Source organism: Musa acuminata, chromosome BXJ1-4 (assembly GCF_036884655.1).
Source record: "Musa acuminata AAA Group cultivar baxijiao chromosome BXJ1-4, Cavendish_Baxijiao_AAA, whole genome shotgun sequence".
Taxonomy (NCBI): Eukaryota; Viridiplantae; Streptophyta; class Magnoliopsida; order Zingiberales; family Musaceae; genus Musa; species Musa acuminata.
The window spans coordinates 44,392,419-44,409,453 of record NC_088330.1 but is presented as its reverse complement, the minus strand read 5'-3'; the positions used below and the strand labels follow the sequence as shown (position 1 = coordinate 44,409,453).

Below are 17,035 nucleotides of genomic sequence, written 5' to 3'. Positions count from 1 at the left end.
TTCCAATTTGAGGCCTTGCATCCAATCATTCAAACTATCTTTTAATATTCTTATCGTCGAAAAGCTATCGATGCGAATTACAATTTTTACTAAAATGCTAAAATCACGGGTGTTCGAGCGAGTTTGGGAACAGGAAAAGTTGTACATCTCGTGTTGCGGGTCCCACACGACAAACGGCAACACCTGTCGATGCAGCCAATGGAAAGGCGCTCTTCCCTGAACGGTGCCTCGGACAAGGCAGGAAAACGACCATCCTTTCTTTTACTCGTGGCGGTCAAAGCCCGAGGGGCGCCTGCCACTTCGACGTACTTGTCAGGTTAGAGGTCACATGACTAATCTGACGAGGATGTGGGTCCCAGATGCCAGATTTAGCCTTGTCACGCCACGTTTGAGGTGGATTTTCCAGATCCGGCGCCTTGGGCTGTGACACCTCATCACGTAGGATACGGTCTCGTAAGCATTATAAGTATGCTGGTTTGGGCTCTTTTTGGGTGCCTTCCATCGCCGCGTCGGACGCTCTCCTCGTTATCGAAACCCTAGCGCGCTCAGATCTCTCGCTCGGTGTCCAGGTCAAGCTCTGACTTGTTGCCATCTCGCCATCCACCTCCTCCGCCTCTCCCGTCATACTTCGCTGGAGCGCGTCCACCTGTGGTGATTAAATCTCACCCTTGACCCCGATGGGTTCGCCCAAGGAGAAGACGAAGACCACCATCATTTCCTCCCCAGCCTCCGCCCCTGCCAAGACGCTGCCGAGCGCCTCTTCCGAGCCCACGCAAGAACCACCAACTCCGATCCCGCCGGCGACTACATCTGTCCTCCCCGAATGGTCCGCCTCCCTTCAGGCTTTCTACGGCCGCGGAGCCGCCGCCATGATGCCCCAAGCCTTCTACCCCCCACCCCCCATCGCTGCCCCGCAGCCTGTCGTTTGGGGAGCCCAGGTTCGTTACTTTCCTTTCTGTCGGTGGGTTGGTGGGGTTGCAAGCGAAAATAATTGTATCGTCCATCATAAAGAAAAAAGATTGTTTTGCAAACCTTGATTGTTTTGGGTGATTGAACAACCAGCAAGTGATGCCGCCCTACGGCAGTCCGATTGCTTACGCTTCGTTCTACCCACACGGAGGTTTTTTTGCTCAGCCCCCGATGAATGCGGTAAATCTATTTTGAATCTCTTTTCTACCTTTTATCCTCCTTACCGTTGTGTTCAAATTATAATTGGGTTCTCGATCGAGGGTAATTACTGTTACGGGTCTTAGGCCATGGCTTACCGCACCCCGGAAACACAAGGAAGGCCCCCGGAGGCTAAGGACAAGCAAATCACAAGCAAAGGGACTTCCAAAGATGGAGGGGAATTGACTGGAAAATGGGGGAACGGTGGTAAAGGAACATCTGGTGCTGCTGAGAATTCCTCACAAAGGTTAGCTTTACTAGTTGAATTCATGCTAGTTGTAAATTTTGTTGAAATTTCTGTTATTTTGCGCTTTTGAGCAGCGATGACAGTGCCACAGAGGGGTCATCAGATACTAGAGAAGACGGTAGCCAACCAAAGGTAAGCAAGTGGTCTGTTGGCTTCTGGCTAATCTGTTTTTGATAGTTAACCTGTCGCCTTATTGGTGTTGACACTAGGGACCACGTAGATTCCTTTTAAGATTTGCACCTCTAAAATAAATTCTTTTGTGTTACATGCTGAATCATAGGACTCCTATTTTTTTTTTCTTTTGCATGCCTCTCTTCATGCTTATGTGGTTGAGCACCACTAAACGTACATTACGTTGATGATGCTATTGCTTGGCATCCTTGTTTGTCACGTGAATGGGTACTTTATTCATCAACACTAAGCTTTCTCTAATATTTAGGATCATTCTTTAGCCAGAAAGAGAAGTTATGGAAACATGATTGCAGAAGGTAAGTCTCGTGTTTGATGATTATTCTTCACTGATTTGCAATTTTGCGGTGAAACTCATTTCTACTGGTTTTGCTCAGGTGAAGCTTCTCATCCGCTCGACACTGCTGAACATAGTGGTGCTAATGCTGAATCAACTTATAGTGGAAGGTCGCGGACTGCCAAAAAGCTTCCAGTCTCAGCCCCAGGAAGAGCAACATTACCTGGTTCCCAAACTAATTTGAATATTGGCATGGACTTTTGGGGTGCTACCCATGCTGGATCTGTACCTATGAAGGTGATGGGATCAATTCTGGACCACTAATGGTAGGACGTGAAGAAGTCATGCTTGACCAGATGTGGATCCAGCTTATTATGCTAAAAGTCTATGCTATCATGGACAATGTTACATGCTGTGTTTAACTTCATATCTGTGTAGTATCTATCTTGCAACAAAGATATTATTTATCCATATGATTATCCTCTCTTTTCTTTTATTTTGATTTTTCCGAATTAATTCTTTACTGATAAGTATTGTCTTGCCAGGATGACCGTGAACTGAGGAGGGAGAAAAGAAAACAGTCTAATAGGGAGTCTGCTAGGAGGTCAAGGTTAAGGAAGCAGGTCTGCTTTTGGCAAATCAAACTTATGTGCAGAAAAAGAAAATGAAAAACTTAACTCTCTTTATGTTCTTAACTTTTACTTTCTATTTTCTTTACTTAATAGCAATTTTACTGGATGTAGATATGTGGTTTATAATTCCTATTAAGGTGGATGAGGGGATTTGACTAGTTTGGTTAAGTAGAAAGTACATGTCAAATTGTTGGACTTGAATGACTTGATGGGAGTGCACAGTTTAATGTTGTTGATATGCCTAAAGTGGCTAAAATTAAAATTTGTTAGCAGTAAGAATGATGTGTTATATCTATCTATTCTCTTAATTTTTTTAACAGAACGATCCAGGGGCTTGACCTTTCTTCATAAGAATTACCTGGCTAATTGCTTGTATCAAAGTATAAAAATTCGAAAGTATGGTTCATTTTGTTTGAATTGGTAAATTTTGGTTTTTGCTAATATTTTATGTACTTGTTAAAAGAAAGATGATTATACTGTTAAAATTCTTATCATGGAGATTCAAAAAATTCTTTCAGGTATTCTGATTGATTGCAAGCAGATAAAGCATTATAGTATCTATTTTTTTTTCTTCCTCTCTTTTCCATGTGTTATCAGTTCTCCAACTTTATGTCCAGTCACATGGATATTTCATTTATCTCCAGATGGTACACGCCACTAGTTGGTTCTTGTTCTAGACCAATTACATAGGTTTTTTGTTGTTTCTCCATTTCTCCCATTTCTTTTTCCCGAGTGATTCAATTGGTATTATCTTTGTAGGTGCATATTTTTCTCTTTTCCATGTTTGATCAGTTCTCCAACATTATGTCCAGGTGCATGGATATTTCATTTATCTCCACATTATATACACCACTAGTTGGTTCTTGTTCTGGACCAACTCGAATGTTCTCCTGTTGTTTCTCTATTGCTACCATTTTAATTCTTTTTCTTGAATGATTCAGTTAGTATTATCTTTTAAGTCCTTATGATTTTCCTTTGGTGAATTCTTGGACACAATGTTTTCATAGTTTCTTTTGTGGATTGACAATTTTGTCTTGTCGATGTGAACCTTTAGCCAGACTGCCAGAGTATGAAAGACTGACTTTGACTTATACAACAAATTGACCGAAACTATGATACATGAATTTTTGTGGTTGTTTCTGGTATACCTGGCTGCAGAATGCTTTTATTACATCTTTATCATTCACTTAGCAAACTTCATAAAGTAATTTAAGCGAGTCTTTTTATTGTGAAGTCCTTATAAGTCTCTTGCCAGATAAGTTACAATCTTGAAAGAGTCCTAAATGTAAGAACAATGTCTGTTGTAATTAATGTAGTCTGGTTTTGGCTGAACTAGTCATCTTGATGTAAATATTAGTTTATTAAATGATGAGAGTACCATTCAAATGTTGCACAAATACTTATGTCAACATTATTACTTACCTGCTACTGTTTATCGGAGTTGATCCTAGTGTTTAGCGGGACAGAATTATCCCACTTCAACGGTTGTCGATGTTTACCACTTAATTGTTCTTCTTTTAGGATGATATATTGGACTAAAGTTTCTGTACTAGTTCAAGAAGATTCATCTGTTTCTCTTCAGAAATATAGAGAACTATACTCTTTCATTACATTGTAAACTCTGGTTTGGCAGATAAAGGTCATTAGTTTTCTGTTCTTTTCATTAGCTTTTTTTCTTTTCTAATGTCTGTGGTTATTACTTGTTGGCGAAGGGTCTAGTTAAATGTTTACTTGGTTATTGAGTTTTGTAATGTGTTCTAATCATCAATGACACTTCAAAGGAAGTTCTTTTACATAGATAATGCTCTTGTTTAGAGTGTGGTTGAGGGATATTTACATTGTTTTCATTTAATGACTTTATAAATTGATTAATGTACCCTTTCTGCAGCACTCTTTTAGGTGTTAGTGCTTTTATGGTTATAATTGCTGTTCTTGCATTTTCTTAATTGATGATATAATGGTTAGTGGCTTATACAGGAAGAAGTATTTTGTTTTTATTCTTTAAATGTAGAGTGAAATAGCTGCATGGAGTTGATTGTAGATAGCGTCAGATCATTACCACTGACAGCTCTCTTTCATCATCCTCTGTTACAGCAAGAATGTGAGGAATTGGCCAGGAGAGTGACTGATTTGGAGAGCGAGAACAGTGCACTCAGAGTAGAAATTGAAAGTCTCAAGAAATTGCGTGGGGAACTGAAAGCCGAAAATAAATCAATTATGGTTAGTTGTTTTATTACATGTATTATATGTTTGGGTATGGCTGTCATTTTACATGTTGACATGGAATAGGTTCAGTTTTTGTCCAGTCATGGTTTTTGCTGGTCTGATCCAAATTGTGTATACTTAATCTAGGATTGTTTGTTACTAGTATACCTGAACTATTCTTACGGATCAGTTATGGGCTGCAAAAAAGGTTAGGTTCATAGGTTTTGAATTTTCTAGTTTTTAAGTGTATAATCTAGTTATCTCCTAAATATCGTTAAACATTCAATAATTATGGTATTGATCAGGTATCTTTCAACCAGATTATTGTTGTGTGTGGAATGAATGCAATGATCATTTGTTGCTATGTGCTCACAGTTAACATGTGGGGACGGACATGACTTTGTACTGGATCTTTGTAACTGTATGGTGTAACCAGAATATGGGCAAGCAATGCTTTCTGTTTATAAGATAATTTGTTATCGGTGGTTTCTATGTCCATATACATTGATGCACCTTCATTACATTCTCATTCACGACAGTGAAATCTTTTCATTTTTGGGAGGGACAAATTGTGTGTATATGATTCATATGTGATATACCCCTTCTTCAGTCCCATAATAATGTTGTTTTTTTATATACATTGGTTCTTTTGCTGCATGGCCGAGTATCAAATAGGACTGATTGCTCACAACAAAGCTAGGGCTGGTTAGGTCGTCGACGATCCAACTTAACTAAATTGGCATCTCGTTTCCTCAATCATCTTTTGTTATTTTGGAGTTGATTTTATTAGTAATTCTCGTTGAAAAATTATACTTTGACAGAGTAGTTTTTTTCTTGCAATCTGGCTGCGGCGGTGTGCTTCCTATTTAGTTTCAGTAAGCAAAATGTATTAAGCCTTGTGGTTGCATTGCATTAGTTTGATTTTGTTTTTGTTGGTGCATTAGTTAAATCATGAACAGAGCCCTTAATATGTACACTGAATAAGTCTCTATCGTGTATTCCCCCCCTGTTTTTGGTAGAATGCTTGTGTTGGACATACATTACTGTCTATTTAGCTTCCCTATGATGTGTCTATTGTTTATGATGTAATTTTGACCTTCTTTACTGGAACAGGAAAAACTGAAACAAAGATATGGGCCTGAGAATTTTTCCGAGCTGGGCATCAGCATTGACCCATCAAAGCTGGAACCGGATGGTGCCAGTGGTTGACCTTTTTCCCATCCATGTCTGATTAGTTCTAATTAGTGTAGTGGGCTTCCAGAATCCTCGGTTTGTTCCATGTCCACTCCACTGGCCTTGGATCCTTGACGCTTTTTTTGTTTAAGGAGAGGGTCCACATATTCTGGATATACTTGGGAAGATCAAACTGAAGCTGTAATCCTTTTTATTTCTTCTTTTATTGAAGCAGTCGCAGTTTGTTCTGCAAAAGTGAGGGACTTCATAATGTAGCATCAGATATCTAATCCCTGAAGTTGCTAGTGTGTTTGCTGACTGTGATGTAAGAGTGCAGAGAGAGGGGGAGAGAGAGAGAGAGAGAGAGAGTATAGAAACAGAAAAATGGACTTGCTATCCTGTTAGCGTAGTGGAAGTCTGATTTTGTTTTTGATTGTGGTGTAAAGTGACTGTTGAATTGTATCACCTTGAATATCTATATTACATCAAAGGTTGACGTTTGATCCATTTTTTATGCCTACAGGTTGTTGTTGATGCTGTTTTGCTTGGCAAATTTCAGACCAAAATCTCTGAGATTTGGATGTATCAATGCTTTGGTTTGCTGCTGTTTCTTTGACTTCCACGCCGCTGTTTCTGTAATCTCTACATTGCTTTGCCCGCTATTGTTTTCCTCTCTATTTGTTTACCGCGCGCAGCTCAACAGGGCAAATGCAAGCAAGCCGGTGCTGCCGCTTACGGTTCTCATCTGCAAAGGATGAAGCGTTGGGGTAAATGGAACGACGAAAGAGTCACTATTCATTGAGCTGATATATTCATCGTTTGTTCTTCTCCACCGAGTTCTTTCCATGCCCCTGCAGATGGCAGCGAGTCAAAAGGCACGTCTCCGGAGTCCGTGTCGACGCATGGCCCATCACAGGGACACCGCCCAGCTGCTCCAACGCCACTGGGTCGAGGACGACGAAGAAGAGTAGCTTTGGACGAGAGCTACGCTGTTGCGATCCCAGCAACGTGCACGTCGCTATCCGGGCTGGGGCTGTTTTGTCACGGTGTGGGCATTGTGCCGTGTGGGGCGAGATGAGCGGAAGGCGGCCGCGTCTGAGTGGCCTGTTTCGACAGCCATGGCGTCACAGCCCACCACCCCCGCCCCGGAACGCACGCACAGTGACGGAGACACTACAGATGGAGACCAAATGCGCGATTGGAAATCTGCTTCCCTTACGTCCACAAATATGAGCGCACCGATTCCACCGACAGCGCATGGTGATTCGCGGTCGAGCACACAGCGGACGCCCCCTCCCTCCCATCGCTCTCCTACTAAACTAATGGCCACTTTGGCTTCCCCACCACCATCTTATCCGCGGATTCCTCATACTAATCTCTTCTCCTGACCTGGACATGTTGAATGATCACAGGCACCACCACCATCACGCCGCCGCCGCTGCTGGTGATGATGATCACGACGAAGGCCCCAGCGACGGCGCCGAGTTCCGCGACATCCACGAATTAGCTCCCTGTTCCCACCCCAGCCAAGGCCGGCGGAGGGAGCTGTGGGAGGGCGGCAGCCACCGATCGGCCTCCCTCTCCACCGGGAGCGACGCCGCCAACGACGGCTTCACGAGCGTGAGCAGGGAGTTCAGCGCGATGGTCGTCGCCGGCTCCGCCATGCACAACGGCGGCGGCAGCAACCACGACAACCACGCCGACGACGGGCTCCAGAACCAGCTCGCGCGGATCGGGGAGGACGAGCTGGAGGAGACGAACCCGCTGGCGATCGTCCCCGACAACAACCCCATCCCCTCTCCCCGTCGGCCGCTGCCTGCTGGGGACTCCGGCGCCGCCAACCCTGCCGACGAGGTCCCGGTGCACCTGGTTAAGAAGGAGGAGGTGGAGTCGAAGATATCGGCATGGCAAACGGCGGAGGTCTCCAAGATCAACAACCGCTTCAAGCGCCAGGAGGTGACCATCAACGGGTGGGAGAACGAGAAGGTGGAGAAAGCCACGGCCTGGTTGAAGAAAGTAGAGGTACGCTTCCCATCACAGATCCTCATGAAACTGGTCATCGAAGCGACCGAGATGATGCAGCTGCCACATGAACAGAGGAAACTGGAGGAGCAGCGGGCGAGGGCGATGGAGAAGATGCAGAACGACGTGGCGAAGGCGCACCACAAGGCAGCGGAGAAGCGGGCATCGGCGGAGGCCAAGAGGGGAACCAAGGTTGCCAAGGTGCTGGAACTGGCCAACTTCATGAGAGCTGTGGGGAGAGCTCCCTCCAAGCGCTCCTTCTTCTAGGCAATACGCACCCCTCTCTCATCCCTCAATTCTGGCATAGGATTGCAGGAACTGAGAAATCCTTGGCATGTACACCAACTTGTTGCCAGCCGATTGATGAACAGAGCCAGAATTGTTTTAAGTCTGTAGGCGGATTTGTGTTGTAAATTGACTCGGACGCTTGCGTTTCTTCCAGTGAGTATATGCTTCATCAAAGAGCTGTGTCACTTATCATCTCCTCTCCGAGTGTAGAGGATTCTGCGTCAGCTTTCATCGCAGGGAAGAAGTGGAGGATGAAGAGCTGGTGTCACTTATTCTGCAGTCTTAGCATCAGAAAAGGTTGCAGAGAGAACGAAGTGGCTGTGAACCATCGCAGCTCTTCCGGCTTGTCTCTGCAAGTGTGCAGGAATTCGTATCTATTATCGAGAAAGACGATGATCTATTTACCACTTGGATCCGTTTAAGCAGGTCGGTCAATGCAAGGAGGAAGTAGAAATCTAGCTGAGATCAAGATTGAAATATCATATAAATCAAAACACTGAACTGTAACAACCTGGGAAAGAACAAATCTAATAAACGAATAAAGGAGGAGGAGGAGGAGGAGAAACATTTGATCACCAATGGGCATCGTCAGTGTCTAACAACCTTAAGCCGTGGTCTCGGAGCCAACGCGGCTGGGTTCGGGTCTGAATGATCGGGGATCTTTCTGAGCGACCCTTGAGACCGTTGAGGTGGCCGACTGCGATGGTCCGATCGCGACGGGACAGTCGTTTTCTCCGGAAGGGAACTCCTCGCCTGGGCACGCGGTGGGAGGCGCTCCGTCTTTGTCCCTGCACAAAGGTCGGGTCGGGAAGCTCGACCCAACCCCTCCGACGATCAAGTCAATGGATGGTCATAGGGGGTTTTTGTCTTTATTTTCTCCTCCTCTTCCCTTCCTCCTGAACGCGAGGGTATTTATAGGGAAGATTACCGTTGCCTGATGTGCCCGCTGGCAGGGAGCATGATCGTACTCCTGGTAACGTATGACACCGGTGTTGGCGTGGCGTGAAGGACTGGGCTCGCGCAGGATGTTAATGTGCCTCGGTCGGCGTTCCGGTCTGTTTTGGCCAAGCGCTGTCAGGTCAACCGAGGCGCGAGGCATCATCCGGGCACAGTTGACGTTAACCCGCATCCCATCGCCATTTTTGCCCTCATCATATTTCCCCCCGAAGGAAGCTATGCGTCGGTTGTTGTAAGGGGGGGTCCGAGGCATGGCTTCAGCTTTAAGAAATTGTCCCTGCCGGTCGGTAGCCGGTCCATTACCAGGGGTTAGGAATCGTGGAGTTTAGCAATCGAGGAGGGCTGGTCGCGCAGCGATGGTCTCGAGCAACATGTAACCGAGGAGCACGACTCAGTCGGGTAGGCCGAGCAAAGGTGGTCTCGGGCAACACGCGTTCGAGGAGCACGACTCATGCGGGCAGGCCACGTAGAGGTGGTCTCGGGCAACATGCAGCCGAGGAGCACGATTGAGGTGGGCAGGCCGCGCAGAGGTGGTCGCGAGCAACATGGAGTCGAGGAGCACGACTCAAGCGGGCAGGCCGCGCAGAGGTGGTCTCGGGCAACATGCAATCGAGGAGCAAGACTGAGGCGGGCATGCCGCGCAGAGGTGGTCACGGGCAACATGCAACCGAGGAGCACGACTCGGGCGGGCAGGCCGCGTAGAGGTGGTCTCGGGCAACATGTAGCCGAGGAGCACGACTCAGGTGGGCAGTCTGTTCAGTGAGGAAGGTCGTGTGCTCTTGGTCCTCATGCGCCCTCCTCTTCTATGAAGCCCGCTACTAAAAGTCGCTCCACCTCCTCACGGCCATCCAGGCCTCCGCCGCAATGTACTAGTTAGCCCGCTGGAGCATCTCCGGTACCGCGGTGGGAGGTCGCTCCGCGAGAGACCAAGAAAATCTGGAAGGTCGCAAGCCTATCATAAACACCTGCATTAACAAAGAGGGATGAGCGTCCGGCAAACCTCGGATTTGCGTGGCAAAGCGATCCACAAAATGTGAGAGGGGCTCATCCTCCCTTTGGTTGAGTCCGAGGAGCAGTGCGACAGATGGCTTCAGCCGGGCGTAGGCTAGGAAGTTAAGCTCAAAGTCCCTGGCGAGCTAATCGAAGGTCTCGGGCTTCAGACTGCTATACCATGCATGGGCTGGCCCCCTTAGAGTCGTGGGGAACGCCCTACACATCAGGGCGTCTAAGGTTCCGTAAAGCGCCATTTGGGCACGGAAGGCGGCTACATGGTCCGTTGGGTCGGTGGCGCTGTCGTACGCTTCAAGGGAGGGGAGGCGGAAGTTCGGGGGGATTACCTGATCTTGTATCTCAGGCACGAACGGAGACCCTTGGTGTGCGTCCTCCCCCAGCTCTTGTTGGGAAATCATGGGGGGCGACATCATATGCGCAGCGGAAGAACAAGAAAACAAAAATCCCCGATTCCCAAAAAGATGTTCGTCGTCGTGCGAAGATTGGTGCGCAAAATCCGCAAAACACAAAACTGCGTATAGAGATTGTGTTACCTAGGGAGATCGTATATCCCTGTTTCCTTGCAGATCCTCAGGAGAGGGTGAAGGAGGTCAAGCGTCCTCCTCTCTAGCGGTGATCCACACAGCAGGGTTGCGACGACGCTCCTCAAAACTCCAGGCCTACTCTGAGGTGGAGAGGGAGAGGAGAATAGGAAGGGCAAGCAAAGACTCTAGCCTATGAGGCTGTGAATCCCTCCTATTTATAGAGATCCCGTGTCAAAACCCTAATGGGTCCTTTCCCTAGTGGGTATTGGATCTGCATCCAATAAGACAAGGGCTCCGTCGGATATCTCATATCCGAACCTCTACTCATCGCAATGCCTACCATATGTGTGTGACCCTCTAGGCCCAATATCGAGCTGGCCGTGAGTCATACCTGTCAGAACTCCTTCTAACTAAGTGAATTATTATCTCTGTAATAATTCACTCGACTCATCGACTACGGAAGTACTAGGCCACTACGCCGTAGTCCCCAGACGATACAGGGGAATCCAATCCATTGGACCTGTCTGTCCTCAGTTACCATGTACCTATAGTCCCTCATCCATCTAATATCTCAGAGACCGTATATCGAGCATGGTGCTGTCAGACCCATACGGTTTCTACTTGAGTCTCGCTCTAATCGGATTCTCCCGGAGAACTCTTTCTCTCTCAACCCGAATGACCCTGGCCAGGGATTTGTCTGAGCAAGAACACATGGGATATTCCTCTCATGATACCGAGAGTGGATGATCCTCTATCGACACTCAATAGCCCTCGTAAGGTCGACTACCACTCCCAATGACCAGCTGTACTAGATCTGGGAACAGCCAAACCTATAAGTCTGGTATCAAAGAGTGGAGCACTCATACAGGACATCCTTGGTGTCTCAAGTCTAAGAACCAGATACACCACTAGGACTACGGAATCGTTGTCTGACAATAAGGCATCATCAACCATCCAGCATTCCGTAAGCGGATCAATCAGTGAACTCATTCTCCAATGAGCACATGTATTGTATCCCTAGTGTCCCTACACGAGCAGCTATGAGACCAGCTGCATCCATCATATGGACGGGTATACAGCACACCAGTCTATCCGGTTATCACGATGTCCCTCTCGAGTAACCTATGACCGGGATTATTTAGGATATGTGTTTAAAGGTGAATCGATCTCATTATCGTGATCTCATCACGATCCGATTCCCATTGCACAAATCCAAGGACATCACAATACATATGCATTTATGCAATAGTTATAAAGTGATATACGCCAAAAATATGATAAGCAAAAAGATTCTGTATCAAGTCACACGTGCCATCACTCACGTGATTGGCTTGCTGGGCACTTTTGACTAGCAGCTCTCCCTTTGACCTGCGAACCTCCTTCTGCACTTCGTCGAGCCGCTGACTAACAAAGCGTAATTGGGCTCGCAAGGAGTCTGTTGAATCCGAAGATAATGCCTCGGGTTCTGGGCGCCCGCTCGGGTTTGCCATCACTCGGTCCCTGAGTGGGGCCGATCGGACCCGAGGCGAAATGGGGAGCTTCGGAGGTGGCGTGTGAGCCCGAACGGGTGGCTCATGTTGCCGCAATGGTTGGATCGCGGGCGGGTGCGTCGAACGAGAAACGAGTGGGATAATAGATTGCACCATACCCGTCAAAGCTCGGACTTGATAAGCGAGGTCGTGAAAGGCCTCGGATGACACGGGCAACGGGTCGGCTGGGGCACCGTTGGGTGGCGATAAGCCCGGGTCGTTGAATATCCGCAAATAGCGCTCTGAGGTCGTGGCAGGGTGTTCATCTCGAGGTTCTCCATGCGGGGTGTTCCCCTGGAGCCGCGATCGAGTGTGACCCCTCAACTGCGGGTTCGTCTGAGTTGATCTACCGATCACTCGACATTCAGGCCCTCCTTCGCGGTGGCCGACTGAGACCGTTGAGGTGTCAACAACCTTAAGTCGTGGCCTCGGGGCCGACGCGACTGGGTTCAGGTCCGAATGATTGGGGATCTTCTTGAGCAACCCTTGAGACCGTTGAGGTGGCCGACTGCGGTGGTCCGATCGCGACGGGATAGTCGTTTCCTACGGAAGGGAACTCCTCGCTTGGGCACGTGGTGGGAGACGCTCCGTCTTCATCCCTGTACAAAGGTCAGGTCGGGAAGCTCGACCCGACCCCTCCGACGATCAAGTCGGTGGATGGTCACAGGCGTTTTTGTCTTTGTTTTTTCATCCTCTTCCCTTCCTCCTGAACGCGAGGGTATTTATAGGGAATGTTGCCGTTGCCTGATGTGCCCGCTGGCAGGGAGCAGGATCGTACTCCTGGTAACGTCTGACACCGGTGTTGGAGTAGCGTGAAGGACCAGACTCGTGCAGGATGTTAATGTGCTTCGGTCGGCGTTCCGGTCTATTTTGGCCAGGCACTGTCAGGTCAACCGAGGCGCGATGCGTCCTCCGGGCGTAGTTGACATTAACCTGCGTCCCATCGCCATTTTTGCCCTCATCAGGCATCAACTCCATCACCATCACCATCTCATTCGATCGATGAAATAGTTAATGATTGATGATAGTAGCAAGCAATCAAATCAAGGGAGACGAAGAAAATAAAAAAAAAAATAATTACATTATTGTGGGTGAAACATAGCTGAAGTTTGGGTAAAGATGATACAGTAGATATAATTAAATTGGTAGCAACATGATTATTTTAGAGTTGGCCAACATCGATGAAGCCTAATTGTTTTGGTCAAGCTTTCGGGTTCCAGTTTGGCTCGTAAGTATTGGATCCGAAGCCATTCGGAGCTCCATCTAATAAGACCTGGTTTGGCGTGGGAATCGAGGAACCAGCTAATAATAATAATAATAATAATAATAATATTATTATTATTATTAATACGCGAAGAGGCGGACTCCCATCTCTCGATCGATCGAGGAATCCAATTCTGGTGCCACTTACCCAACTTCCTAAAGCGAATCGAAGCTATCAGGTGCTGGTGCCCCGACCTTCGATCGGCTCCGGGAGATTTTGGGGGAGGGTTTCCATGGTGGCTCATGTTCTTCCTCGTGGTTCTCTTCTGCTCGCTCGCCCAACCTCTCGACGGAGGGGCTCCCACGTTACAGGAACGGCACCACCTGTTGTCGGCCGGGGTCAGAGAACCGGCTGCAGGCCTAGCGGGCTAACCGTGCCTCGACAGGGTAGGGTTTCTGCGCTGGCGTTGCAGTCCGATGGGCTCTTGCTCTCGGAACGAACCAGCCCGGAAGAGGTACCCTTCTTCTCTCTTGACCTATCCGTTCTGTTAATCGGAAAGATTTGTGTTAGAAATGCTTGTGATTGAATCAGCAATGGCGAATCCCCTTGCTCTGTGGATAGCGATGATGGATCATTCTGAACTGGTTGTTCTGTGCTTGTACAAAACCACCCTCCCGTTCTGTGTTCGAGGAAATGACTCGGACTGAGGCATGCCCACCAGGCAACGATTAGGTCTTCTCCTCAGTGCAGTATTCGTTTAAGACAGACAATATATATATATATATATATATATATATATATATATATATATATATATATATATATATATATATATATATATATATATATATATATATATATATATATATATATATATATATATATATATATATTATTTCAGGAAATAAAGCACAGGGTGCTGAAAATTTTAGTTTCTTGATGATGATTAAGAATTAGCCATAATCATGTATCATACATGGGCAACAATCAAACGTTGAGTCTTGTCTAACACAATTCTCAATTTACATAAGGAACTTTGACTTGTTCTTCGAGTCATGAAAGAAAGGGGGTTGATCCAATGCATGAGCTTGGATTGTTTAGTTTATGAGCCTCAAATTCTGCATAGAGTTTCTATGGTAAGTGATAAGGGTAAAAATGGCAATCAGTCTCAGGACAATGTCAGCTGCTCCAGATGACGTCACGCACCTCGGAATTGATCAGAACGCTGACCGAGGCACATTAATATCCTGCAAAAGCCAAGTCCAACACGCTACGCCATTGCTACTGTCAGGGGTACCAGCCTGCCCCCTGCAAGCGGGCAGCTCAAGCACAGTAAGCTTCCCTATAAATACCCTTGCATGCTAAAGGAGAGGAGGGGGGATACGCACAACCCCTACGGGGACACACTCCAAAACACTTCTTCTCTTGAAATCCCCTCCACATCGCTGACTTGATCGTCGGAGGGGTCGGGCCGAGCTCCCGGCCCGACCTGTGTGCAGGTGCGAAGGACGGGATCGCCCCTTCCCGACGCTACGACGGAGCTTCCTCCCGACCCAAACCCCCGTGCTCGGCCGTCGGGAGACCCCGAGGGACGCCGCCCGAGATCCCCCCACTTCCGGACCCGAACTAAGCCGCGACGGCCCCGAGGCCATGGCTTAAACAGATGCCCCCCGCATCAGTAAGGGCTATATTTGAGTTTCTTGCCATTCAAGCGCTTGCTAGGTTATGTGGACTCACTCCAATCTCCAGTTCATGTGATTTGGAAAAGCATCATATTCCGATGCAGTCTGTTCTACCTACGCGATAAGTGCATGCCAAACCTTTCTCTGTGTTTATGAAAAGCGAGCAATGTGAATTCCCAAAGTTCTTATGTGGAGGATATTTGTCGATTACAAACTATGGAAATGTTTATATGCTGGTTTATTGAAAGACAATAATAAAAAGAACAAGAAAACCAAGCTATTCTACAGATCCATATTTAGTATTGGCTAAATGGATTTTCCCTTAGTTTGGCTTTGCTTGGAACAAGTCCTCAAATAACTCGAGGACAAATTTCAATCTATATATCTTGCTGCAGATAAGTTGGCTCTTTCACTTTGTTATTTTTATCAACTTCCATGGTTTGCCAAGTCTACACGAGATTATCATCTTGGTTAGGAATAAAATTAAGAAATACTGGATAATTATCTATAGAAACTGATACAGGGTTGTGCTTTTCGTTATGAAAGGTGAAGAGGGAAATACAGAGATGCTATGGACTTGTTCACAAGCTCGGAAGGGGTGTAGTGTATCTTGGTTCATCGAGAGTGCAAGTGGGCCATCCACATTATGAGCAAGCGATGCAATTGGCTAAAGAGGCAAGCTATTTTTCTTCTTCTAGATATATACATGTATGTATATATATCATGGAATAGTGTATAGATACCAGTATATTTCTTTAAAATATCGATTGCTAACTGTCGCAAATCAAGAATTGGAGGATTTGACATGCATTATTTTTTTGCTCTGTTGTTTGTTTGGGGACTATCGCTTGTGATGCGCATCGAATAAAACTTGACATCATGATTGTCTCTAAAGCCAACTGACAAAGACTTGGATTTTGTTTGTGTTCTCTTGCGTTCAAAGCTTGGCGCATAGCAAATTTACCATTCATGTGATCATCATGTATTTTCACATTTCACTGATTATCCTTGGATCTATTGCATACACAAGGGCAATCTTGTCATGTTAAGCTAAAGTTGCACACTGAACTGTGATGGATCCGCTAAGTCGCACAATGAACTGTGATGCATCCGCTATTGTGCAGGTTGCTCTACTTTTGGACTGCACTACATGGACCGGAGCTGGCCCTGGTCTCATGGATGCCGCCTTTAAGGGTGCTCTTGAAGCAAAGAAGCCAGTTGGGGGATTCAAGATAGCAAGGGAATCGGGCGAGTGGACGTCCTCAAACTTCCATCCCTACCTCCCTCCTGAAACATATCTCACATGCAGGTAGTATAGCTACATAGCGCAGCCGAAAGTTCAGTCCCACTACAGTTGAAAGCTCACACTGATGCCTAAGGGAAGAGCAGGTTTTTCTCGGCGAGGAAACATGGACTGGTGGATGCTGCAGTGCGGAACAATCCATCCGACATGACGGCTGTCGTCGCCTTACCTGGTGGAATTGGAACCCTAGATGAGGTGTTTGAGATTCTTGCCTTGATTCAGCTGGAAAGAATTGGCTCCAAGTTTCCAGTCCCCTTCCTGCTTATGAATTATGATTCGTTTTACTCGAAGCTGTTGGATTTCCTAGACGACAGTGGAAAATGGGGCACGGTGGCAAGAGGAGAGGTTGAAGCACTGTGGAAAGTATGCGGTGGGAATTCGGAAGCCTCGGACTACTTGGCAGAATTCTATGGACTTCCTCAAACCAAAATGAATAAAAACAAGATTAGTGTAGAGGGGAGTGGATTTATGGAGTGACTTGCATTGTTATTGCACGAAAATGAATTATTAGTCTCTTTCTTTCCTGTATATGGAATTATTATTTACTGGTTATATAGAACATTGCCTTTCCTTTAGAACGTGTCTTCACAGATGTCTTTACCAAACTTTCGAACATATTTATTAG

At 46.6% G+C, this 17,035-nt stretch overlaps 3 protein-coding genes across 7 annotated transcripts; all 3 read left to right on the top strand.

The window, feature by feature from the left end:
• Positions 1–228: 228 nt before the first annotated feature.
• LOC103982127 (G-box-binding factor 1) lies at positions 229–6,397 on the top strand. The gene is made up of 9 exons (XM_009398943.3): positions 229–938; positions 1,063–1,149; positions 1,254–1,414; positions 1,489–1,546; positions 1,854–1,902; positions 1,981–2,177; positions 2,426–2,503; positions 4,607–4,732; positions 5,831–6,397. Exons 1-9 carry the CDS (start codon positions 678–680, stop codon positions 5,924–5,926), a joined length of 1,113 nt encoding a protein of 370 aa, XP_009397218.1. The 5' UTR covers positions 229–677; the 3' UTR covers positions 5,927–6,397.
• Positions 6,398–6,857: 460 nt separating this feature from the next.
• On the top strand, positions 6,858–8,353 carry LOC135671941 (remorin 4.1-like). The gene is made up of 2 exons (XM_065180372.1): positions 6,858–7,912; positions 7,988–8,353. Exons 1-2 carry the CDS (start codon positions 7,286–7,288, stop codon positions 8,177–8,179), a joined length of 819 nt encoding a protein of 272 aa, XP_065036444.1. The 5' UTR covers positions 6,858–7,285; the 3' UTR covers positions 8,180–8,353.
• Positions 8,354–13,582: 5,229 nt separating this feature from the next.
• On the top strand, positions 13,583–16,988 carry LOC135671937 (uncharacterized). 5 transcript variants are annotated; one of them, XM_065180367.1, is made up of 6 exons: positions 13,800–13,939; positions 14,017–14,157; positions 14,592–15,103; positions 15,654–15,782; positions 16,232–16,416; positions 16,497–16,988. In XM_065180367.1, exons 3-6 carry the CDS (start codon positions 15,089–15,091, stop codon positions 16,885–16,887), a joined length of 720 nt encoding a protein of 239 aa, XP_065036439.1. In that variant the 5' UTR covers positions 13,800–13,939; positions 14,017–14,157; positions 14,592–15,088; the 3' UTR covers positions 16,888–16,988. The 5 variants fall into 5 exon arrangements, with proteins under 5 accessions (XP_065036438.1, XP_065036437.1, XP_065036441.1 ...); XM_065180369.1 differs by lacking the exon at positions 14,017–14,157 and having other exon boundaries at positions 13,799–13,939; XM_065180365.1 differs by lacking the exons at positions 14,017–14,157; positions 14,592–15,103 and having other exon boundaries at positions 13,584–13,939.
• Positions 16,989–17,035: the final 47 nt, after the last annotated feature.